Source organism: Glarea lozoyensis, assembly GCF_000409485.1.
Source record: "Glarea lozoyensis ATCC 20868 chromosome Unknown GLAREA15, whole genome shotgun sequence".
Lineage (NCBI taxonomy): Eukaryota > Fungi > Ascomycota > Leotiomycetes > Helotiales > Helotiaceae > Glarea > Glarea lozoyensis.
Window position 1 is genome coordinate 1,574,817 of NW_007360989.1, and position 25,764 is coordinate 1,600,580.

At 47.1% G+C, this 25,764-nt stretch overlaps 7 protein-coding genes across 7 annotated transcripts; 6 read left to right on the top strand and 1 right to left on the bottom strand.

Moving 5' to 3' along the window:
• Positions 1-520: 520 nt before the first annotated feature.
• GLAREA_06332 (Structure-specific endonuclease subunit slx1) lies at positions 521-1,997 on the top strand (the record flags this gene model as incomplete). The annotated part of the gene is made up of 3 exons (XM_008081746.1): positions 521-620; positions 674-806; positions 986-1,997. The coding sequence occupies 3 exons, from the start codon at positions 521-523 to the stop codon at positions 1,995-1,997; spliced, it is 1,245 nt and encodes a 414-aa protein (XP_008079937.1).
• A 753-nt stretch (positions 1,998-2,750) lies between these two features.
• Positions 2,751-4,668, top strand: GLAREA_06333 (alpha/beta-Hydrolase; the record flags this gene model as incomplete). The annotated part of the gene is made up of 3 exons (XM_008081747.1): positions 2,751-2,996; positions 3,042-3,567; positions 3,614-4,668. The coding sequence occupies 3 exons, from the start codon at positions 2,751-2,753 to the stop codon at positions 4,666-4,668; spliced, it is 1,827 nt and encodes a 608-aa protein (XP_008079938.1).
• A 1,788-nt stretch (positions 4,669-6,456) lies between these two features.
• GLAREA_06334 (Chaperone J-domain-containing protein) lies at positions 6,457-9,255 on the bottom strand (the record flags this gene model as incomplete). Its single annotated transcript, XM_008081748.1, has 2 exons — positions 6,457-6,558; positions 6,607-9,255. 2 exons carry the CDS (start codon positions 9,253-9,255, stop codon positions 6,457-6,459), a joined length of 2,751 nt encoding a protein of 916 aa, XP_008079939.1.
• Positions 9,256-11,806: 2,551 nt separating this feature from the next.
• Positions 11,807-13,342, top strand: GLAREA_06335 (uncharacterized protein; the record flags this gene model as incomplete). The annotated part of the gene is made up of 4 exons (XM_008081749.1): positions 11,807-12,016; positions 12,090-12,579; positions 12,625-13,208; positions 13,259-13,342. The coding sequence occupies 4 exons, from the start codon at positions 11,807-11,809 to the stop codon at positions 13,340-13,342; spliced, it is 1,368 nt and encodes a 455-aa protein (XP_008079940.1).
• Positions 13,343-14,329: 987 nt separating this feature from the next.
• GLAREA_06336 (P-loop containing nucleoside triphosphate hydrolase) lies at positions 14,330-18,839 on the top strand (the record flags this gene model as incomplete). The annotated part of the gene is made up of 4 exons (XM_008081750.1): positions 14,330-16,200; positions 16,251-16,489; positions 16,542-18,073; positions 18,123-18,839. The coding sequence occupies 4 exons, from the start codon at positions 14,330-14,332 to the stop codon at positions 18,837-18,839; spliced, it is 4,359 nt and encodes a 1,452-aa protein (XP_008079941.1).
• A 2,233-nt stretch (positions 18,840-21,072) lies between these two features.
• On the top strand, positions 21,073-21,761 carry GLAREA_06337 (uncharacterized protein; the record flags this gene model as incomplete). Its single annotated transcript, XM_008081751.1, has 2 exons — positions 21,073-21,274; positions 21,331-21,761. 2 exons carry the CDS (start codon positions 21,073-21,075, stop codon positions 21,759-21,761), a joined length of 633 nt encoding a protein of 210 aa, XP_008079942.1.
• A 1,344-nt stretch (positions 21,762-23,105) lies between these two features.
• Positions 23,106-25,269, top strand: GLAREA_06338 (alpha/beta-Hydrolase; the record flags this gene model as incomplete). The annotated part of the gene is made up of 9 exons (XM_008081752.1): positions 23,106-23,147; positions 23,203-23,370; positions 23,427-23,465; positions 23,525-23,731; positions 23,949-24,050; positions 24,112-24,209; positions 24,258-24,648; positions 24,695-25,039; positions 25,093-25,269. 9 exons carry the CDS (start codon positions 23,106-23,108, stop codon positions 25,267-25,269), a joined length of 1,569 nt encoding a protein of 522 aa, XP_008079943.1.
• Between the last annotated feature and the right edge of the window lie 495 nt (positions 25,270-25,764).

A 25,764-nucleotide genomic window follows, 5' to 3' on the forward strand; every position in this document is an offset into this window, starting at 1 on the left:
CCACCTGTGTTCGCTTACGCACCAATGAGCATGACTTGACGTTGAGATTTGGTGCATCTGGACGGATGTGTCGAATCATGGCCGTTGCTTTTGATGAACACATCGGGCGATCCGACTCACCGAGGAAGGGTTGCATTTCTTTGTCACGCCAATTCACCGTGGGAAGGGAAAGTGATGGGGTGAGGTCAGATGAGGTGAGATACATGCAGCTATAAAGAGTCAAGTACATATAATGTAGTCACTTCTGTAGAGGCTTTGGCAGCATTAATCCAATTTGTTTTTGTCGGTACAACTTACCCTTGGATATGGATGCCTCAGGCCAATATAGATTTTGTGTGTTGCACCAGATCCCACGCCGCCCTTCCACCCTCCACCCTCCACCCTCCACCCTCCTGCATGATCTCCCGACGCCCATGAATTCTTAAAATAACGTGACGATAACCGAACTTCCATCGGCTCGGAAACCTCCAATCCACGTCAACACCAGACAGAGCCTCATTGTCTCATCCAACGACAACCGATGCCTCTGGACCGTCCTATCCCTGCATTCTACTGTTGTTATCTTCTCAGATCAACAGTATCTCGTGTGAGTGTCTATGTGGGCTCAACTCCAAATCCAGGTGAGAGAGATGTTTGCCCCTGTGTTGTTTTGTTTATGCTCACCCCTGGATAGTCCGTCGGCTCAGACAACATAATGGTTTGGCGAAAGGAGGTGCCGTACGTACGGCCAGGACGAAGCTGAGACCTTGGGAGATGACTTGTATTGTTACCGGCTTCCCAAGTCATATTGCTGCTCTACAATTCGAGTAAGTAGTCGCTTGTTTTCGAGGAGGGTCACGTGAAATTTGTCGATTGAGTCAACCTGCGAACGCCATCTATTCGTGGCCACTGTGCACCCTGAGTCATGCGTTCATACTTTATCGTTGAATGCCGATATCATTCGGTATGCACAGCATGATAGGTAGTTCTGACTGACATCTTCTAGATGGGCTTGGCAGAATCCCCACATCACACTACATATTGCATCTGAAGAACGACTTCAGCATGCTACCCAAAAGAAGAGATCAGGCCATCCTAAACGACCACGGCACTCCGTCTCGTCGCTGCTATCCAATCTCCATCTTCTCCTACGCTCGCCTTCTTTCTCACGATGGCCTCTGGAAATCAGATTCTTTTCCAAGACAGTCTACCAGGCCTGGGTGAGATGGACCAAGACAGTAAAGGATCCAATCCAGGACACCATTCGGATAATCAAAGATTTTCCTGAAGGAGGAGGCAAGGGCTCTGACGATGAAGACGCAGAAAAGGGGACCAGCAATGCCATCATATACCGCCGCATGGCCAACCTACCCATCGATTACGAAGCTCAGAAAGGGCATGTCGAAAAAGCTCAAGATATGGTAGACTTTGAACGAGAAGGAAGCTGTAAACTTTGCAAGCAAGATCTCGAGCACTCTAGTGGTCTTTACATCATTTGTCCGAGCATCGGTTGTGAGACGGTCACTCATATGACTTGTCTGAGTAAGCATTTCATCGAGAAGCAAGATCAGGACGAGCTTGTGCCGATAGTTGGAAAATGTCCGGGTTGCAATTCGGAACTTCGGTGGGTGGATCTTGTCAGAGAGTTGAGTCTTCGGATGAGAGGGCAGAAAGAGGTGCAGAGCCTTCTAAAGGTCAAGCGAGTTAAGAAGGGGAAAGACAATGCGCTGTCGCAGACAATTGTTGACTCGTCTGATGACGCTGAGGATGAGGAGGACGACATCAATGAAGAAATGGATACGATGCAAGACTTCGCGTCACAAAGTGTCGCAGCACCCCTCGGCGACAGCTGGCACATGGCCTGCGACCCCGAGGAGTCTGACGCAGAATCTATTGCATCATCCTCCTCTTATTTGAAAACCTCAAAGATAAACGCTGGACCCAAACAAAAGCCAATACCGACCCTACACAAGACTATCGAAGACAGCGATTGGGATGATGCAGAAATTTTGGATTGAAACAGTTGCGTGAAAGTTGACCTTATTTCGATACCCCTGGATACAATATGAAACCTTATTACCACCCTTACCCGTGTTTCTTGGACAATTACTCACCACGTTGGGCATTTACAGTTTGATCAACCAAGGAAAAACGAAGCTATTATCAAACTAAAAGGAGCGATTAGTGGCCTTGACAACAACAGAAAGAGGCAGCAAAGGCCGAAGCGAAAGTGAAGAACGACAAAATCCTAGCCGCGATGAAACTTTCACACACAGTGGAATTTGTTGAATGTTTGTCGTTGTACATCCACTTTCTTCAGATTCAATTGCCGATCCGTGCTAGGTGTCAGTGTCACTTGAAAAGGGCCGTTTGGATATCCGCAACCGATCAACCCCGCATCTTCCTCCGCGATTCATCGCTCTTCTTCACAAAACCCCAGTGCAGAATTATTTACGAGCATAAATTCCTCGCTAGTTGCCTCAGCTGGGAAATTTTACGATCAAGTGGGGAAAGCTAACGGCTGGTGCGGAGACCCCACCCCCATCTTTTGCACCGCTGCCGGGGTAAGAGCGAAACTAGCTTTTGGCAAACACTTTTCCCGGGACACCTTTAACATTTTGGCAGAGGATTAGGAGCCGAAAAACTGCCGCGGTGACAGGTTTCATGGTCTAGGTCTTGTTCTATATCTGCAATTCGATTTAGTTTGCCCAGAGTTCTCCCGTTTGACGTGTGAGGGGCTGGCAATTACTGTGGAAGAATTGATAGACGTCATGGAGTTGTATAAGAATGCTTCAATCGCTCTTCAAGAATTTTGGTCATCGACAGAAATTCCCAATACCATGTTGTCTTCTTTGTTCGGACTGTGTGCTGTTGCTGGAGTATGTTTGGCTACTCCGAACCCTAACATACATGCACATACTAGCCTGCCGTCAGTGACAGTTAAGAATGGCTCATATTCTGGTGTCTACAATCCTACCTACAATCAAGATCTTTTTCTGGGAATTCCATACGCTCAGGTTAGTCCCACGGAAGATGGTGAAGAGCTAGTCTGACTTAATTAGCCCCCAGTTGATGATCTTCGCTTCCGCGTACCACAAAGCTTAAATGCTTCATGGTCGGATGTTCGTCCAGCAACTGCCTACTCGCCCTTTTGTGTCGGCTATGGTGGCGATGATCTTGGCAAAGAATTGGCAGAGGATTGTCTTTACTTGAGCGTCATACGGCCGAGTAATATTCAACCCAATGCTTCTTTACCGGTAGTAGTATGGATCCATGGTGGTGGACTTTTTATGGGTGGCTCCAACGATGCTCGTTACAATTTGAGCTTTCCCGTTCAGAATAGTGTTGACATGGGAAGCCCAATGATTGGTATAAGTATCCAATATCGTCTCTCCGGTTGGGGTTTCTTAGGCGGCAAAGAAGTTTTGGATAATGGAGTTGCAAACCTTGGATTCCGAGATCAACGGTTGGCTTTGCATTGGGTTCAGGAGAACATTGCTGCTTTTGGTGGAAATCCGCAGAAGGTCACCATTATGGGCGAGAGTGCTGGTGCACAAAGTGTTGGAGCACATCTTCTTGCTTACAATGGTTTGTTGTCTCTCAAGCTCTCACGAACCACGCTGATATGATCTAGGACGTGACGATAAGCTCTTCTCTGGTGCCATTGCAGAAAGTGGTGGACCTGGCGTGATGTTCTTTAGCACTACCAACGGAACAGGATACAACACTACAGCATATCAAACTAGTTACGACACTATCGTAGCCTCGACTGGATGTGGCAACACTACTACAAACACACTTTCTTGTCTTCGTGCCTTACCTTACGAAACACTAAACGCAGCGCTCAACTCCTCAATCCCAGGCGTCGGGCCCTTCCCACCAACAATCGACAACGACTTCGTTTCAACCTACCCCTCCATTCAACTCACCTCCGGAAACTTCGTCAAAGTTCCCCTCCTAATCGGCACTAACACCGACGAAGGCACCGCCTTCAAACCCGACGTTTCCGTAAACACAACCACCCAATTCCTTTCCGTCCTAAACGCTACCCTCTACCCAGCACCCCCATCCACCTCCACAATCATCTCATACCTCTACCCTAATATCCCCGCCATCGGCATCCCCTCCTTCCAAACCTGGCCCTACGCCCCAAACTCCACCATCGCCATCGCATTAGGCGCCCAAATTCGCCGTCTACAAGCCTACTTCGGCGACCTCGTCGTCAACGCCCCTCGTCGCGGCGCGAACCACGCTTGGGCAGCCCACGGCGTGCCCTCATACTCCTACCGTTTCGACGTCACCGTCACCGGGAACCCACCGTGGGTCGGGGCGACTCATTTCCAAGAAGTCGCTTTCGTGTTCAATAACACCCGCGGTGAAGGCTACGCCGTAAACCCATTCTCGAATCTCACGGCCGCGCAGACGCTGGCGTTTGACGAGTTGGCGCAGCACATGAGTCGCAGCTGGGTGAGTTTTATTGTTCATGACGGGGATCCGAATTGTCATGGGCTTAAGGGGAAGGTTCTGTGGCCGGTTTATGATACGCGAAATGGGGCGTTAGGGCAAAATATTGTGTGGAGTGCGAAGGGGAATGACTCGGCTAGTCTGGGGAGGGTGGAGGTGGACGATTATAGGATCGAAGGGATGGATTTCATCGTTAAGAATAGTTTGGCGGTATACGGACGGTAGACGGGAAGAAATATGCTCGAATACGTGATTTTCTGGGGGGATAAAGTTGAGATGTTGAATTCCAAAACCCTGAATATAAAATTTTGACGGGACGTCGGAGTTGCTGTGTCGGATTTTTGAAAATTGTTGTTTTCAGATTGTGTACTGCGATTACTTGATTTTATTTTGATGGGCTTGGGTTTGGGTTTTCTTAGGGTGAGCTGGTTTGCACTTCCCACTCCCGCGCATTTTATCCGATCACATAACGTACAACGGAGGAATTTGTCAACGAAGACTCGATTGTAGAAATAGAGCTTTCAAATTCCACCGATCTAGGCTCTCTCATTCGAAGGGGTTGCTGAGACATAGGATTCTTGCTAATGGATTCTGCCGTGGGAATTGAGCATTGCTTTAAGGATTCTGGACTGTTCAGACCGAATGCGTGAAGTGTCGAGCTCCAGGAAACTCATGATCAATGTCATTCTGATGAAAAAGGAAATGGCATGTCGCTGAAATAACATGAGAAAACGGGTAATAAAAAGAATGAAACGAACGTTCGAAGAGTTGTGAGGTGCGTGTACTTCAGATTGTTGGTAAAAACAAGGACGGCGTGTCCAACCCATGTCTAGTCGATTTGGAGATCACGTGACGATAAATGCTGGATTCCCGTAAATTATCACAATCATCTTCCTCTACGACTCACATGATTCAGATCTCAAATCTCAAATCCTAACACTTCTTTATCATATAAAAACTTATCTCACATTCTATCCTCCCAATCTCCACCAAAACTCCTCAAACCACCACCCCAAACCTAATTGGCCACTTCCAACGCCACAAACCAACACGTCATACACAGCCCCAACACGCCAAGCGCGTTGACATTTCAGCTCACCTCAAACCAGGACGGAGGAGGACTTTATTTTGACCTCACTTGCAACATCTCACGATACTTCGCGACATTTTAGGATATCTACGACGTTTACGCAAGCTTCACGATCTTTAGCTTAAGAGAATACTGAAAGGAAAACAATAGAAGGACGATATTAAGATGGCGCCAATCAATGAACAAAAGCCAATTGAGCTTAATCAACCTAAGAGTCAGGCTTCTATGGGTATGTTTTATATCTTCATCATTCTCTGTCTACCTCACACCCCTCATTCTATCCCCCCATCCCCACCCATCCTCCCCTCTCTCCATTCTCTCACCCTCATCCCCATCCCCATCCCATCCCCCAATCTAACACCCCCACAGACCTCACCCCTTCAACCACAACCAACAACTCCCAAACACAACCATCCGCGCACCAGCAAACCGCCCAAGAGCAAGAAGAGATGACTCTTCGCGGTGGAGAAGCCTGTCCGGGACGTTTCTGCTTCATCATCCCATGTCCTATCCCGTGTAATTTTTGCGTGTTTCCTTGTCCTTGTTAGGGTGCTTCGGGCAGGGAGGGAGGGGGAGGAAGTGGGAGTAGAGATAGGGGGAAGGGGAGAGGGGAAGTGGAATGGATGCGATGGAATGGGAATTGAGGGCGGGTGGGGGAAGGAGAGATGAGAAGAAGAGGAGATGAGAAGAAGAGGAGATGAGAAGAAGAGGAGAAGAAGCTTTTAGGATATCGAGAAAACGAGCGTATGTAATAAGAGCGATTTAAGATGAGAAATGTAGCGGGTTAGGATATATATTCACGTCACGTGAGACGATTTTCAATCCGATTTATCAACAGTGTGTTAACACACATTCTATCATTTCAAGCTCATCTATCTACCTCCCTCTCCCCCCCCCCCAACTTTCAAACCCTATAAACCCATCTACATCCCATTCTGCGCTTTAAACTTATCCCAACTCTCATTCAACGTCGCAAACACCAATCCAGCAATCATCCTCGTCTCCGTCGTCGCATCTTGCGCAATCTATCACAAATCAGCATTACTCGCAATTCAACGGCGATTCAAACATACCTTATCAGGATGACACTTCCCAATCGCCTTCATATAATGAATCTTAACCTTATTCCCCTGCACCAGCTCATGCATACCCACCTTCTTCCACCCGCTCCCCTCCCACATCACATCCTGCAGACTCCCTAGCAGCGCCCTCAAATTATCCCTCTTCCCATCCCTCCACGCGCCAATCTTCGCGTCTACCTTATCAGAGAGAGCGAATTTCTCATCATCAGCACGTTCGGCTTCGATGTTAGCGGCGCGAAGACGAGACACCGCGGCACTATCTTGACTAGGGCCGAGATCTGAAAGCGCGGATTTGACAACGGGTTTCGGTTTGGGTTTAGGGGTCACGGTACGGACCGGCTTTGGTGCGAGGGCTTTTTCGCAGCGGCTGCGACCTTGAATTGCGGTTGCGCCGCCAACATTGCTTTCCACGCAGAGTTTCCATACCTCGAGAGCTTCGCGCCATTTTTCCATTTGCTCTAGTGCTTCTGCTTTTCGCATTAAAGCCTTCCCCCAGAACTCACGCATGTCTTTTTTCTCTGACCCGAGGTCGATGGTTTCGCCCTCGCCACGAGCTGGCCCGATGATTCCAATTGCAGTATCGGCGTCGGTCACTGCTGATTTTGGAATTCCAGTTTTCAAAGAAGTAAGAGCTCGATTGCAGAGCAGGATGATAGATATGGGATGTGATGAAGGAAGGGACAGTAAAGATGCAGAGTATGATTGATGAGCAGCGGCGTAATCTCCTCGCTTAAAATGAGTAGTTCCAGCAAGTCTGTTTTCTGTAGAACTTGATAATGCATGAGAGGATAGCAATGGTATATTACGGGGAGGTGCTTTTGGTCGAGTAGGGATAGGCGTCGAAGGCTTAGACTGTGCTGGGGACGGGCGCTGAGATGGTCGCGACGGTGCTGGCCTCGACTGTGAAGGAACACTGGAGGAAAATAGAAGATCCGGTTCTGGTTCCTGTTGGCGTTGAACAGGTTGAGGAGCAGCCTTTTTTCTCCGCGCAGGACTCACATAAGCCTGAGCTGATTGTTCCTCGACCGCTTGTTTAGTTATACGGGATCGAGGATCTGACGAAACTTGCTGTTGCCAGCGTGGTGCAGCCATTCTGTCGACTGGTCGTGTTGGCATTGCAGGAGAATGATCACGTGAAGATGGTGGTTCTGTGAAGCGAGGTTCAGGGGCCTTCCCTTTCTTAGGAGGAGGTCGACCACCAGATTCAAGCATCAGTGCTTCATCTGTTACTTCAGGTGCCGCAGCTTTTGCCTTTCTTGCCCGAGCTCTATCAGCTTGCTCTCTTTCAGCAGCTTCTCTCATCCACTTTGGCTGACTGGGATCCACATCTTGTTGAAATTCAGATACTGCTTTTTGCACCTTCTTTTGTGAGGTCTTCCATAGAGAGTTTGCAGACTTGAATAAATTGTTACCCATAGCCGCAGCAGTTTTTGCAAGGTCTCCTTCACCACTTGGTAATTTATCTTCTCTCCGGACTTGTGGTCGTTCCTCTTCCTGCATCCAAGACGGCTTTTGCTCTCTCCTGCTTCCATTACGAGATGTATCTCTGGTACCACCATTCGAGGAAGATCCATTGTTTCGACTTGAATCTCGCCCTTGTTGTTTCTTCTTCGCCTGGCTATGTGCATCATTTAGAATCCAGCCCACGGCAGCTTGAACATCCAGACCAGAGCCACTTTCCGTTAGGGCTCTTCGCGATTGTTCAGCTGAGAATCCCATGTCAACAAGTTCGGCAACCACTTTATCCCAAGGATCGTCAGATTCGGATTGAGGTTCTGGCGTCCTGGTCACTTCAGGTAGAGCAGGGCTTCGTCGCTTGATTTCTTCTACTGGTTTTCCCAAGTCCCCCAAGAAGTCATCATCGTCTGCTGGCTGTGTATTTTGTGGCATGGCCCTACTCGCTGGCTTCATAGTCCCCAATCCGAAAGGATCATCATCATCACCAAATGCACCGCTATCCAAACCACCTGTTGGCTGTTCCCAAGCCTGCGGGTTACTTAAATCCGTAGTTTTCGACACTGTAATTCCCGGTGTATGCGTCCGGCTCGTTGACGCGGCAGGAGGTGGATAGAAACTCGAATTGTCAACCTTTGTATCCTTATTGAAAGCTGCGAACAGATCATCGTCTCCCGGACTAGGCGCGTTTCGTGCATTTACAACCGGGGAGCTCGCCCTCGCAAAATTGGCCGGTAAAGGTTTTGGAAGTGGAGTGTTGCTTCGCGACGATATTGTAGGTGTGAGTGCTGGGCTGATTGTCCTACTACCTAGACTCTCCCAACTCTGCGCGCCTCCAAATTGTGCATCGTATTGCCTCTTCTTCTCTTCATCCTGCCTTCGCTTTTCGGCTTGTAGCTTTTCGTGTTGCTGCTGCAAGGTAAGTGTACTTGCTTTGGAGGAACCAAATGATACGAGATTCGAGAAGAGGTCTGGAGTTGGGGATTTGACTGGAGCCGCGAATGCAGAAGTTGTGGATGATTTGGATAGACCAGAAGCTTGATTCGAGAGAGGCGTCGTCCGCCCTGAAAGTTGAGGAGGTGGAGTCGGCCGTAATGAAGGGTAGTAGTTTCCAGTTCCCTGAGGTGCTTTTGAGGTTGTTGCGCTTGTAGTTGCGGACCAATCTAACCCATTTAAATCGTCCATTTTGGTGAGTAGAATGTTTCAAAGGAACGCATCAAGGAAAGTGTGTTTTGTCGTAAAGTCATTAGTTCGTTGAAATGAGATGTTTGGAGTTTGATCAGAGCGCGTGTCCACTCCTATTAGGATTGACGACTTACCATATTCATTGCGCAAGTGAATGGTCTGGCCAACGTAGCTCTATGATTAAGCGCAGCGCTCCCGCAACTATAATTAGCGCGCTCTGTCACGTGTCAGTTATCTTCGGTATTCCCTTTCAGCCAGATCAATGTCGCAATATGTCTGATAACCGCAGGCAGAACGAGCTTAGACGGTCTGATCATAGACATTAATATCTAGCATTTCCGTGGACTTGTACATTGGAATGTCACTCATGTGGTTAGACATTGAACGTGATCAGGTTTCCCGATTCGGCATGCAGTATTGTCGAGAATCTACGGAAGCGGCTGATACTTGAGACAATGGCTTCGGCAATTGTTACTGCTAGGAAGGACCTTCGTACTTTCATACAGTACTGCTCGTGGTCCTACACACGCAGACAGCTTTGGATTTCATATTAGCCCTCTAGCATTGAGTAATCAAACCGCGTGAAGTAATGGCTATGATAGTTTAAACACTCGTTGATGCCATTGCGTACAAACACAGTCTTTCGCGTCCCAAACTCGAACCTATTACTCGTTCGAGTTGTCGTTTGGTTGCCCGATATTCCTACCCCTGATTCAAGCGAGGAGCGTACTCGGTACGCGGGGGCGGGTTACATTGTGGCACTTCCAAGTTCCATTTGGGTGATGAATACGTACCCTGATGTATCCTTGAAGAATACGAAAAGACCTCGCATTGTGTCTTCAATAAGGTTACAACTTGATAGGAAATGAAGATCTGATACCACGACTTGCTCTTCAACGACGTACAGAACATCCTCAATGTCTTTTTGACTGAATCCGTTGCGATCAAACAGAACCAAGCCAGCAATATCTACCAGTTTGCGTTCCATTCGGTATTCTTACTTTCAGCTGGACTGGTATGAATGGAGTCGGAATGGACGTACAAATAAGGGGTAACCTTAACCGTCCCCATTGCCAAAGCTTGGGTAGTGATTACCATCCAACCGAACCGCCATCATGCCATGTTCTTCTCGTGGTACCTGCATATCGGTGCTGCCCGTCAATCGAATTATCCATGTCCAATATCCATTTCCCACGGGCCACTCGACTGGGAAAGACTCCGACCCAGCTACGAATAAGACGTCAATATCGCGTCAACCAATCCAGAGCGATCCAACAGAGGTTGGCAGCCGCCACTTGAGCCAATGAAGGAGGTTAACATTCTTTTACCCCAGCAGAACATCGTTCTTCTCCCGGACGGCCTCGCGCGAGAACCACATAGTTGGCGACCGCGGATGAGGGTGTTCTGGATCCGCCATTGTACTGGATGGAGGACTCCGAAGAACGAGAACACAGAGGAAGGTCATTGCAGATATTGCCAAGGAACCATATCCATTGCCCACCATGCCACATTCTAACACATTCCGGATCTGTGAGTTGCTTCCGAATTCTGCTGTCTCTCTCAAAGAAGTCTTGTCTTTTAGCTGCAGCCAGACCAGGTGGAGGTGGTGGGTGGATCTATTGAGAGGTGCAAAAAGGGGACAGACAGGTCAACTAGACAACCATGGTGTAGTGCTGCAGCGCAGAGCGGGAAAACTTTTGCCAAACTCCGCGAGGGAGCAGTCGCGGATGGCAGATGAATATTTTCAATCGTTTACAGTCCTTCAAACTACATCATCATTCATGCTACTATTCCGGACTGCTACAATATTGCTGCACCTATATTCTGCAACTCGCGATAACTAGCTGCGCAACATTCTCTTCAACCACGTCTAACCTATTCCCACCCGACGAGCGTCTAGCTTCCCTACTCGTCCCGCCGCTTGCACCCAACAACCTACGCTTCATTGTTGACCAGTAATTGGAGACAGACGGCCAGAACTCCTGAATACTCCACCTCGAATATTTGTTTATCTAGTGTGCTTAGCGCCACTCAATTCCGCGCCCTACTTCTCCTCCCACCTCGCGACGTGCTTGGGAATAACCTCATTTTCCCAAATTGTGAATTGAACGACGCAGTCAAGCATCAATTCATCAGCACGACCGAGTGAATCGCTGTATACGTTGGTGGTGGCTTCTGGACTTATCCGCTTATCAACCTCAATTGACTCTTTGTCTGGTCTGGACCGCTACAAACTTTTGCTGCACGAACAACATCAACAATTGCCTTGATCGACCCGAAGAACATCAATTGTTCGCTTGTCGAAAATCCTCGAAGATCAATCATCGATCCGCAGTCGGTCGCTTATCATCCAAACATTTCACGATAACACGGCCCCGCTGTGTTCACGAGTCCAACCAACATGGGTCTCTTCTCACGCAAGGACAAGTCGGGCTCCACCACCTCTGGCAGCACTCGAAAGAATTCGTCAAATCTTGGAGAGATACAGTCACAGTCTTCACATTCGCAGTCTTCCCTACGATCCCCCATCACACCGAGCAGCCATAACAAAATGTCCTTTCCACCCATAATTCCAAAAGTTACAATGCCCAAGGCTCCCGATCCACATGTCGACCCAGCAGGATATCTAAGAAGTATCGGAGCGGTGAGAGAGAGATGCTCATTGATGTTGGCAAAGGCGAAGAGCAATCAATTAAATCATTTCGATGTCAACATGGCGGGGTTCAGTGACACCACCAAATTTGTTGTTTCAATTATGAAGGTGCGGGGCATTCCCCCTCCACCCCAATTCTGCAGTATTCTACAAGTGCGCAAGCTGACGTGAGAATATACAGCGCGATTTTGCTCCAGATTATGCCAGTATTCCGCCTCATGGCCGATGGCAACATTTCAACGTTGGTGGAAAGGATCGTATCGAGGAGCTATCGAAGAGCTGGCCACGCGACGTAGATACCTCCGAACGATGTCGCAGATACTTGGATTTGTTCCTTATTTCGGTGTTACTGGATGCAGGTGCTGGAACTTCGTGGTCGTATAAAAGTAATGAGAACGGACGGACATACAGGAGGAGTGAAGGTCTGGCTATTGCGAGTCTGGAGATGTTCAAGGCTGGCAAATTTAGCAGCAACCGACAACAGCCACATCAAGTTGATGGAGAAGGATTGAGAAGCCTGACGGTGGACGACATGCGTGCAGGTCTACAGGTCACCAAAGACAACCCAATTGCTGGACTAGAGGGAAGAACGGAATTATTGCAGAAGCTCTCGGAAGCTATGATGAACCATACATATTTTGGAGCTGATGGACGGCCGGGGAACATGCTTGGTGAGCAGTCACGAAGTATGGCTTGATATATACTAACAGTACTAGATTATCTCATTTCACACCCTACAACCCAAGCTTCGTCAGTTCCTGTTGTACTTTTACCTACCCTTTGGAGTGTGCTCATGGATGGACTTGCTCCAATTTGGCCCGCTTCACGAACTGCGATTGACGGCACTCCGCTCGGAGATGCCTGGCCACTATCAACGATGCCGGCTAATTCTCCTTGGGAAACCATCGTACCGTTTCACAAATTGACTCAATGGCTCTGCTACTCGCTCATGCAGCCAATGACCAAACTGATGCATATTCACTTTGCGGGTGCGGAGCTTATGACGGGACTTCCAGAATATAGAAATGGTGGACTCTTCATTGATACAGGTGTCTTGACGCTGAAAAAGGCTGATGCTAAGAGGGGCCTGGAGAACTTTGCCATCAACAGCGAAAAGGAAGGCAAGAAGGCACTTGAGGTTGTGCCAATGTTCGCTCCAGATGACGATGTCATAGTTGAATGGAGGGCAGTAACCGTTTGCTTTCTAGACTTGCTTCTTGAGCAGGTCAATTCGACTCTAAATCTTAATGGTGCAGATAAATTGTCCTTACCACAGATGCTGGAAGCTGGGAGTTGGAAGGTAAGCATTGTCGATCAATTCTTGTTATTCGAAGCTAATCCATAACACAGGGCGGAAGAGAAATGGCTGAGATTTCAAGACCGAATACTCAATGCCCTCCAATCGCCATTCTCTCCGACGGGACTGTTTTTTAAATTATTGTCACCGGCTTGGTGCTCATCAAAATTACTGGTATCCAGGTGTTACACGCTTTTCCAGCAGGTCCTCTGGATAATAGGACTACTTTAGGGAGGCTAGTGAGTGTTGCTTTTGGAGACTGAATGAAGGATTACTGTGTATTCAGGATAATGGCATAAAGCTAGATACCCTGCCTATAATGAACGATATTAACACGCTTTTCTTGTGATGGGTTCTCGTGCCTGGTGGTGGTACGATGAGTGTGTCATGTGACCGTCTCCCGGGAGTGTGCTGCAACATTGAGTGGTAAGTCAATTTATGCTCACAGGATACACTTGCTGATACGTATCAAATTTCGCCTAGGATAAGTCAGGATTCTCGCTAATGTCTGCTGTGTTGTTCTATCCCGACTTTTACGAAGCTCATCTTTCATTGTGGTTGTATCACGTGACCAGCCTCCTTTGGTGCAAATGGACCCTGTTAGCAGGTGGTTTCTCGTTCCAATCACTCATGGCATTGCGCATATTTTCCCCCACAATTTGCAGCGCCATTTTTTCAACTGCTTAGAGTGCAGACTTACATTCACACCCTGTCGATTGAATCATGATTTCAATATAGCGATGATCTAACATTTTCATATACCACACTTTATAGAGCGTACCTTCAACCGTATCCAGTCAACATTATGTCGACTAACCAGATGACACTAGCGCACAGTGTAGCTTGTAGCTATCTTACGAATCCGGACAGCAATCTTTATTACCACCAGCTTGAAATGTTCCTCCTTTATCTCGCTTAGCTGCAACCGGCGAGAATATACATTTTCGACCACGATACAAAGAAGTATGGAGCTCCGAATAAGGAAATGCTGCGCACAATGGAAGTGGATAAAGAAATGGCATTGGATGACTCTTTTGATTCAATAACTCGCAGCATTTTTATTTTGTTTCCACCTGCTCACAGATTTCTCAGCGAAATTCGAATTGAGCAGCAACTGTCAAATCATGGCTGAAGCAAACTTCTCACGACGAGCTTCTAAAGCGCCGATGCGAAAGCCAGCGACTATAAACCCGCCACCCTATTATCCGGATCGTGCAGCATGGTTCGACGCAACAAAGGCACCAGTAGATAATGCAGGTGAAAATCTCCTCTACTTCTGGCGTGGGATTGGTGCACGAAACGAAGAAATCATTGCCCTCGAGAAAGCTATCATCACACAATTTACCGAAGAAGGCATTTTCGAAGTCGACGACATCACGGACTCCGAAACCCTCACCAAAATGAGTTTGATTATCAATAATCTACTTATAAAGCTACCGCACCTGATTATTTCTTGGCCACAAGCTCCGATCCCGGTCCCATGGCTAGAAGATTGGGTGATGGCTCTGCTCTTGGAGATCTGGTGGAAACGTCAGAAGAGTGCCAAAGACGGATCTGCTTATTTTGGCGTTGCGCTACTACCTCCTGGAACTCACATTGATGATATCTCACCTGCTGAGACTTCTATTCGGGCACCACCTGCCTCGTTGAGAGGTCTTGTGATTTTTAGACTCCTGGTTATGTCAGAGGATTCCAGAACCGAAATTGCAACCGAAGAAATGCACGCTTACAGAGCATTGCCTCCGGATAGTAACAAAATGATCGACACTCACTACAAATTTGACATCCTGCGTCGAGAATTCGAAAATGTACTCAACTCTACCGATGCTTTCAAAGACAACAAAATTAATCTCAGGCACGGGAAGTTTGGCTATGAAGTCCGTAAGCGGTTCAAGGAAATCAAACGACAACAGGATTTCGAAAATGCTGTTACCTACCTCTTCAAAGGATTTAAGAAAGATGGCGCTCTCGAGTTCACATTCTACATGGAGAACAAGAGTGAAAAAGCCATTCGTGAGAGCCGACAAAAGGCTTCGACGAGAGTCAGGAGTCAAAATACTGCGAAGCCAAGTCCAGGTCCTCAATTCTTTTCGGTTGTGGAAAATCCTCTTCCGACACGGAAAGTCACTTCAGACGAGAAAACTTTGCAGGATTTAGAAAGACCAAGATCTACAGAACCAAGAAAATCAAAGGAGAGCAATCGCGTTGCTAGTCCGAGTCAAGGAGTACACAGAAAATCATCTTCTGCATCAAAGGCTAGTTCAGCACGCGCTAGGCAGTCAGATCTCATCGACCAAGTTACTACTTTACCTCTCTCACCACAAACTGGTCGGTCAGAGACTGTCGAGCAAGTTATTGAAGCTCCGACCCCGGCATCTGCGTTTTCGCTCTCGCCCACTTCGCCAAAGAAACCGTCGCCTATCAAACGGTTCGGCAATTATCTCAAGAGAGGAAAGGGGAAGGCTAAGGCCCAGTCAGCAATCCCAACTCCTTTGAAAGCGTCGCCGAAAAAGGCCGATCCGGGCTCTGCAACTAGTTCTATCAAACGCGGTGCAAACAACAGACCGCGACGTCCTTCCTCCACAGCAAAACCTGCACCCGCACCTCCTGCCGCCGCCGCGGTGGTGTCTACACCTGTAGCTCCACGTCGCGCTTCTCAGCCTGCCCGTGCTCGCAATCGTCTATCTGGCATGTTCAAGAGACCCTTCACGCCGATTCCTGAATCCCCCAAGTCGGTTATCCAAGAAAAGGTTGAAGAGGAGAAGACTGAGGAGGTCAAGGCTGCTCAACGAGATGAGAAGTTCAATACTTTGGGGAAAGAGCTTGAAAGAGAGACCTTTGTCAAGGGGAAAAGTGAGGAGGATGTTGCCGTGGATGATATTCTTGCGGCGTATCGTAGGACGGATGGGGATAATGATGACGAGGAGTTTTTGGATGAAGTGGAGGAAGAAGAGGAGGAAGCTGGGGATGGAAGTCCTGAATTCAAGGCTGGGCAGTAAGTTTCTTGACTCTTTCCGTAACATTGTACTAACTGACATGCTGTAGACTTCAGAAGATTGCGAACTCGCCGGAGCTTACACAATTGCAAGATCCGGATCTTTTTAACGAATCTTATCCACGCTGGCTTGAATGCTGTTCTATGTTTAAGATTGATCCTGATGATCATAGTAATACGGGACTTATCAGGATCGCGGGTCTTAAATCTCGCTTGTATCCGTATCAAGCTTTTGGCACTTGGTGGCAAATGAGGAAATCTCGTGAAGTTGGTGGTGGATTCGTTGGCGGTAAGTATTTTCTCAATGCTTTTTCTGACCCTTTGCTAATAAACATTTGAAGATGAAATGGGACTAGGAAAGACTCTATCGTTCCTGGCCTACATGGTGGTTGAGCGACAACTCGCCTGGCTTTGGAACCAAATCCATCTTTCTCGTACCAAGTTGATTGACGATGGTAAACATCATAAGACCGAAAATGACCCTCGACCTTGTCCATCCGAGGGTGAGCGACCATACTGGATTTCTTGCCCGTGTTCAACTTCCAATGTCACTTCTCAAATGAAGCCGAAACCAGGTGTACGCGTTGCACTTGTTCCGCAACCGCTTGTCTTTACATGGATGGCCGAGTGGGACAAGCACATCGATACCAGTGAGAAGAGACTTGAGATGAAACTAGCAGTCGCTCACCCGCCAGCCTTCGAACTAGGTGGAGGTGCCGCGAGTGTAATTCTAGATGCAAGAACTCCAACCTCTCGTGACCGCATGAAGGCTGGTCGCGTTTTCTCGGACATCAAAAAGAAATGTGCCCATGATGAACCGCTGTTAGGTCAAGAACGTATTCTTCTCCTCACGACTGCCCAGGGCTTCAAATCTGCAATCAAACATTACGAATACGAGACTGAGATTCAAATCACCAAGGACAAGAAGAGCACGACTAAGAAAGTGAAAAATGCTGGTATTGTCTTTGGTATCGCTATGGTTGATGAGATCCACGAAGCTCGTCCTAAGAAAGGAGAGAAGAAAGATGGAATTATCGCAGAAGTTCCGATTACGAATTCGCCTTTCCTTTGGGGATACTCTGGAACCCCTATCACTAACTCTCCTCGTGGTCTCGAACAATTGCTCTTCGCTCTTGAAGATCGGTCGCCGAAACTGCGTCTTCAAAGCGGGGCATTGCAGTCATCATGGCAAGAGGATCACGATCTTCAGAAGTACACCTATCAGAATTTTGATGAGGTGTGCAAGGAGTATGAGAGCTGGATCTCTTCCAACACGGAAACGAATTTGGGCGAAGAGTTCAAAGAGCGATTCGCTCCGTTCTTGACAAAATTCTTGTTGAGAAGAACGGCTGAGAGTAGTTGGTTTGGACGACCACTCATCAAGCTCAAGGTGCATTATCATCATGATGTTGTGCTCAAACATTCTCCTGGGTACGATAAGGAGATTCTGGACTTCAAACGGAAGTTCGTGGATGAGGATATCAAGAAAGCTGTAGCAAAACTCAATGAGGGTGATGCAGAGGGAAGCAAGACTCTTTCGTTCCCAGCACAGTATACACTCGCTTCCAAGTTACGACTCTTTGCAAGTTTCCCTTACTTGGTCAAGTTTGCTCTTGCACCAAAAGGACCTGATCATCTGGAATTTGATCGTGAGGAAACTCGCATCCGGGGCGCATCAAGTCAGATTCAGCGAAGTCTTTATAGCCTGCATCTACGGCATATCTGTGAATCGTCGCCGAAGATTGCGTGGCTCTATAATTTCCTGAAGGAATTCTTCGCGAAAGCAGAGGAAAGTTGTGATGGCGACGGAACTCGAGAACGGAAACTCATCATCATGAGTTCCTTCGACCCAGTCCTAATAATCCTAAAACTTGTAAGTCCCCTCAACCCCCTTCCAAACCATACTCACTAACCCCCCACAGTTCCTAACCCGCTACTTCTCCCTCCCCCCCACAAACCTCGCAACCATCCTCTCCTCAACCCCCACCCGCGAAGCAACCCTCCTCATAAAATCCTTCTCCGAACTCAACGCCACAACCCACGAACCCCTCCCAACCGCACGTCAACGCTCCAAAGCGTCCACCTCCCCCTCCACCAACCCGCTTCCAATCCGCATCCTCATCGGCAACACCGCGAAGCTCGGGAAGGGACTGAATCTCACCCGCGCCAGCACGCTCGTGCTCTTCGAACCCGATATCGTCTTCCAGCGCGAAGCCCAGATTTACTCGCGCATCCACCGTATAGGGCAGCATGCGAGCGAGGGCTCGAACTCGTATCGGCTGTGGTGCGAGACTGCGACGGCTGCGGCGCGTGATCGGAGCGCCGGCTGGCAGGGCGAGGAGTGGGAGTGGGAATCCCGCGTCGTGGATCGGGTTAGGAAGCGCGGGTTGGCGTTTGGACGGAAGATGCAGGATGTAGATGCGCTTGGCGCGTTTGATTTCGGGTATGACGGGGATGGGGAGGGGAGTGTTGTGGATTTTGAGGCTATGTCGGAGGTGGTGTGGGTGGGTGATGTGAGGAGGGGGGATTTGAAGAGGGAGAGGGATGGGGGGGAGGATGGGGGGTTGGGGAATTGTGAGGAGGTGATTAGGGGGGTTATTGAGGTTAGGAGGGAGGAGAGTGAGGTGGGTAGGGTTTGATAGATGTCTTTGGGTGACGGATAATCTTTTGGAATTTGGGTTGGGAGTTGGCGTTTTGATTTTGGGATTTTACTTTTTGGCCTACTAGAATTAATGTGTTTGAGGATTGGATTTATAATATTAATATTAATGCTTAGAATTGTTTACACACTTCAATAAGATCCCCTCTTGCAGACACCATACTTCAATTCTACGTCCTCTAGATTATTCGGTTGTGGAGCAGATCACGCGTCGCAACTCGCTTAATCGAGGGATCTCGTAACAATTTACGACGATTAACAGTTATAGATTATTATAATAGCCATGGAAGGTATATAGCTTTTACAGAGCTAAGTGTATATTGTATCTCACTATGCATTTTTATGATTTATCGAGTGCGTCTCACAGTTAAGTGCGTACATAAGTCGCATAAATTTTTCATTGCCTATGGATTAATGTTGCAGTCACAGTTGAGCATACCTGGAAGATGATAGGACAGGATTCAGACATTGGGTAAATCTGATCAAATATACACCATGATCCGGCTGCCACTGACTTGTCCGCCGCGGGCACAATTTCAGTCAGCTTAACAAGCGGTGGATACCAGAAGTAGAATATTATATTACGGCCCGAGAATTCAACGCGGCCTATTTCTTTTCCCCCAAAAAAGATTTACAACAAAGAGAAAGAAATTCTGAAGGTGAAAAAGGATGTTCGAATTTATTTTGACAGTTATAGGTGATTTCGTGGTCGGCCTGTTGCAATCGCCGCGACCATGCCAATACCGCCCATTTTGTTCATAGCCTATCCACCTCTTTAGCTGCAACAGCGCAAATTCCCCCATCAAGCAATGATAAATCTCAACTCGCTTGCACCTTACAAACGGAGCTCCGCCATACCACTCTAGAATCCCGCTTTTCTCGCCAAAAAGGAAAACCCCTCACTGCACTTTTGACTTTTGATTTATATACCTGAACCCTGCGTAGATCCTCGATCTCGTACGTGAGATCTAACTTGGCAGCGGAAGCTTGGGGTTAAGCTTACTCTTCTTTTTGTCAAAGCCTTTGCCGATCCCGCTGCGGCTAGTTGAGGATCGGATGTGGGATCTGGGAGATCAGCCGCTTTTGTCATGGTGCAGTTGCTGTAATGAGTGGGATGGGAAGTTAGTTGGTATTTGTTTGCTTCTCTTGTGGTTTAATTGTCTAGTGAATAGAATTTTTTATGGGTTTGTTGAAGGCATTGTTTGATCAAATTAACGAAACCAAGTCAATGACTTCCGCAGTGAGGATAATGAGCGATAAAGTCATTGTACAGAATCGCCTGGCTTCAGAGACGTCCACAAATCGAGTCTAACTCTCGCACTCTGTCATGCATAGCGCTATTTGTTTAGTTCGGGTCCAGGTTTTGACTAATCACTGACATCGGTTCCCCACATTGAGCTAATTCTACAAGTCCGAGTTGATCTTAAAGCTTCGGCAGACTGCAATCCAGGACGGAAATCGATTTTCCTGTCTTTAGGTCACAAACTGCTCACAACATATTAGCCAGTGAAGGGCATTGCTAGTAATTTGCAGTCGAGATGGATCGAAGCAAGTGGAAATGATATTGCAATTCTACCCCGTCCAACAATCTTGCACAAAATTTTGTTGTCTTTTGAATTCACACAAGGCAAATTATGGGGATGTATAGACGAGCGGTTTCCAGTTCAGTAATCCGCTCTACATTGTAGGGTTTGACTAGACTGTTGTCTCGCATCCGCGTTGCAGAGTCTAGGCTTGTTGGTTAATAACTCCGCAACTCTAATGCATGCGCGACTTCCCAGTCCCAAGTATTATCTGATCGAGCCAATAACAATACCGGGTCGAACAAAATCAAGACTGCAAGCTAAGATATGCAGTAGCTCTAATATGCAGTGCTATGTTACGCAGAGTGATTCGGTAGCTGAGAAGTAACACAGAACGGATGTCCATCTACCAGCGCCAGCTACGTCGATCTGCATTTTGCTTTCTTGGAGAGCCGCAGAATTCCAGGATGTCGGGCACCCGTGAAATTCTAGAACAACATTAACGGAGTATGCAGAATCTGAAATGACGTGGCTGTTCAACAGGTGGATAGAATGGTCAGAATGTAGATATGATAAAGAGACAGGAATTCGCAAACTTTCGGCTCATCCCCCGTTCAATCCTTCATCCTCTACCGCACCATACCGTACTCCTGCACTAAGACACCTCTAATAACCCTCATTCTCATCAAAATGAAGTTCTCATCAGTCATCTTGACCTCGGTCCTCTCCTTGCTGGCCACGGCAACCCCGATAGAATTGGATTCTCGCGCAGTCTGCAAGAAGACAGATCAATTAGCCACATTCCAAGACTTGACAGCTCTCCCAGCATTGTCACAGATCAACCCAATCGGCACCTACAAGGGCCTCCAATATCGCTCTTTCAATCTACTCCGTAAGCCTCTTCATATTTGTTGTACGAAAACCCAATATTAATAATTTCCTCAACAGAAGTCGGACTCCTCGGCGCCATCCCTCCACCCGTGGGAATCAACCCTCCATCTCCATTCAACGTCGCCGCCAACTCCATCACCGGCACCATCTTGACCGGGTCCCCAGCATTCATCGCGAGCTCTGTCAAGTCTTTTGATATTTACAGCACATACATCGCCTGCGTTGCAAACACAGCTCTCAGTGTTGCTGGACTCCCAACCCAATGCACCATCTCATTCACCGCGTATAAGAAAGACAAGACGACTGTTTTTGACACCGTAAATGCCCAATTCAATCCTACTGGATTGTTGAGCGACATGTATAAAGTCGTGTTCCCAAGCTCGTGGACGGATTTGAGACAGGTTGATATTGCTATCGTCCAGGCTACTTTGACTAGTACCTTGAGTGCGTTGTTTATTGATGATGTTAAATACAAGACTTGCTCTTAAATTCAACGAGGCTAGAGAAGGCTTCTGGGAGTGATTTAGGAGCGGATACTCGGAGCTTGAGGGAAGATTATGATCGGTGAAAGATGTCTTGGGCATGGCGTTAGGATGGTGTCATGGACTTTGAGCGTAGCTTGAATAGCCCCCTAAAATAGTAATTTGATTTCTTCAATCTGTTGTGTCAAAATGCCATCGAAAGATGCCTGGGCTAAATTATCATAAGTGAGAACTTTTTCAGTGATTAGCTTGGATGGATACGTCCAAAAGATTACCCAGCCGTTTACATGAATCATGTTAATTCTAAGACCATCGCTCCCCAACGCAACGAGCGAGGTTATCAGCAAAATATCATAAACGTAAAGAGAAAAATCACAAAAAGAAAGACAATGATCAGGCTGGGGCTCGATCCCAGGACCTTCTCGGAACAAGTGTTAACGATGTTAACGAGATGTGATAACCAACTACACCACCCGACCATGTTGTCTCGTGACCACAACTAAGCTTTTTAGTATTATAAAAGTATTCTGAACAATGGATTTTGTGTGAGGATACTCGGTAAGCGAGGTAAAACAAGAAGGGAGGGGGACGAATATAAGGAAAATGGGGGACTTGTGGTCTGTGCGTGAGCAAGCGAAGTATGAAGATGATTGAGTTCAAATTGGTAAAGGTGAATTGCAGAAGTATTTGATACTGTACGTATCACTTATGTGACAACTCTACGGGCAACGTTACGTCTTTGTTTCTATGTCGAAATGGAATCGCGATACTTTGTTGCTAAATACCTAGGTACTGGACAGATAGATAGGTAGATCCTATGAGTTGGTATCGATTTGAAGTAAATATACTATTTGGCGACTTATTGCAGGGGTTCAAGTGAATGAACACAGTAGTTCAACAGAAGGTGAACGCGAAACTTTGCAAATTTCATTCTCAACACTGTCTTTCGTCCCCAACCAAACTCTTATCGCTCGTCTATTCCTTCCTCGATCTGCGTCCTGTGGTTGACAAGAGATATCTTATTTAAATATCGGTTTGCTCATCATTTTCCTGCGCCGACTTGTCTGAAAAGTAGTTCTTTGAGATATCGACAACAGCCTTTGTCAAGTCATCCATTGCTACAACAACTACTGCCACCATCACTCCTTAAGCTGTTGTCTTACGATCTGCCTTCGCGCCAGTGCAAGACGCGCTTTGGTACTTTGCGTCGTCTCGTTTCACTTCACTAACGGGGCAGCACGAAGAGTGTTGAAATTCTGTACCCTCTACTTCTCACGATTGCAGGATATGACACTGACAACTGGCACGTTCGTCAGATTGTAATTTGTTTTTAGTTCTCTCTGTCGCAAGATGGCTTTTGGAATTGGTCTTAGCAATGCTTTGAATCCAATGGTGAATCAAATTAGCTTGTAATATTTTTGATGTTCTTTTCATTGACTAGTGGCAGGAAACCTTTTGGGAAACAACTCACACGAGGGCCAAAACTGAATCTGTATCAAATGGCACCTTCAAACAATCAATTCCGTCAATCGCGGTTGGCTCCCAAAAACCATTAGCAAAACGTGTAGCTGCAAATGGGATTGACACTCCCACTTTGGGACATAAAGCAAGAATTGTTCGTATGCCCAAAAAATAATTTGATTTTGAGACGGTTCAATAACATTAGATTAGGATAACTCATTTCGTGGTCGGGAACTGCCAGGTTTGCTTGTAAGACTTCCTGACTTGTCTTCTGGCATGAGTCTGTGGAATATTGCTAATTCAACTAGAATGCATCTCAGCTTTCACTCTTAGAATCAGTTCATGAGCCGGACAGTCGACCAAAGAGCTTCAATTTCGACGGCAACAGTATAGTTTCTGCTGATAGTGATGGGGAACCCATTTTACTTGAAGCCGAGGAAAACAAGTTTGGACGATTCATCGAGATGACAAGAATTGACCCACCAATGAGACGAAACCACACCGTCAATAATATGGTAAATAGCTAAATAACTCGACCGTTCCGTGCTTGTCTTTTCGTTAACTATGTGATCTTAAGTACTATCAAGATATATCGGAGTCAAATAATGGAATGAGACGTAGCGCAACTAGCTCAGATGGCTTTCATTCGGGAACCCATCCTTCATACCAGTCATTCTTCCAAGTAGTTCTTCGTACTGATATCCTCCAACCAAAGGTACTGATGATTGCCAGGCTGACTACATCTACACACCAATATCGCGCCCTTCAATTTCACCTCAACATACACATTCTTCTATGGGTTTGCCTTCCACATTGACCTCGACGACCGATACAGTAAATAGTGAAATAGTAAAGTTCTCCAGCCTGTTCTACAACTAACACTTTTCTAACATAGAATAATCAGAGTTCATTCCAGCTCCCCATGAGAATTCTGACACCAACCGGACTCAGCGTCATATACCAACCAGCATGCGATTGCAATGTAGCAGCCGAGTACGGACCTCCAACGTCGACTCGTCACCCAGCTAACTGTTAGCACAGTATTATTTTCGTCCACGGCCTATTCGGACACACTGAGCACACCTGGACATTCAACGGCCCACAAGCCCCGATCTCGAAAAGTGACATTTGGTCTCTCTATGGTCTCGCCTCCAAAGTTGACGATCTTGGCCACAAACCAAGCCCGAAGGCACCCAAGATATTCTGGCCAGAGAAGCTTTTGCCCGTTTCGTTTCCGAACTCGCGTATGTTTACCTGGGGGTTTCAGAGCGACATCAAAATGTTTTTCGATTCGAGTGACGATAAGAACACCTTGGATTATCTGGCAAATCGCCTGTTAGAGGATGTTTTGGACCATAATTGGCGAGGTCGATGTAGTGAACGTCCGATTGTGTTTTTGGCTCACTCGCTGGGTGGGTTGATCGTGAAAAAGGTATGCTCCTCAAGAACCCCTCGCATTCGTGCTTACCATATATCAGGCACTTCTTCAATCAAACGCTGGTAGTCCACTCCGGAATATTCGCGAACTTCGAGACGCTACCACGGCTGTATTATTTCTGGGCACTCCGCACCACGGGTACGAACCAGACAGACCAATGCTTGATATCGTTACCAAAATCATGAATGCAAATGGCCAACCCACACCACGATCAACAATGAAACTGCTCGCCGAACAGCTCAAGGAAATTGACTTTGATGAAATGCATCAGCGATTCAGAAATATGGTGGCTATTCAGAGAAGGAAAGGGTCTGACATAAATATACATAACTTCTTGGAGAATAAAGGAATGCCGCTGTTTGGAAATTGGCGGATATGGGGTCATGTGAGCTCCCTCCATTCCACAGGGCGATTTTCATTTTACTGACAAGTTTAAAGATTGTTCCAGCCGGAGCAGCAAGCGACGAGAAGGATTTCAACAAAAGCTACATAGAAAAAGACCATGTTGGATTACCGAGGTTCGAGCATTCGTTGGATGCAGGCTATCTCGTGATTCGAGACGTTATCATGATGAGTATCAATAGGGGACCCATGCGCATAATGAATCCGGGATGAGTAATGATGCAGAATCCTCTTGCACATAGTCATACATGCTAGATCTTGGGCGACGGGTAATGTGTCGGGAAATAGATAGAGGAATATTTAGAGGAGTTTGCAAAGGTTAGGGGTGTTACAATTTGGTTGATGAACACGGAGTCTGGAATTTGTATCTGGTTTTGAGGGAGATGGGGGTAGATAAAATTGCTTGTATGTTGATGATTGGTAATAGAAGTTTGATTTTTGAGGGAAATGGAAGCTTGCTTTCTAATGTGCAGTTGATTGATTTTCAAAAAGAAATTGAGCCTTCGGTTCTCCACGTCACGTTATCTAGCTCCATGGAGTCCATCATAACCCTCCAAAAGAATTACTTATAGACTTATTAGTGTCCCATGTGTCTCTAAGCAAGTACAAAAGAGCTGAATTCTCATCAGAACATCAAGTCTACCAGTCTTCGCTTGCAATTCTGTGACCATCTGCTGCTTACGTACAAGTGCTATATCTTCTTCGTCG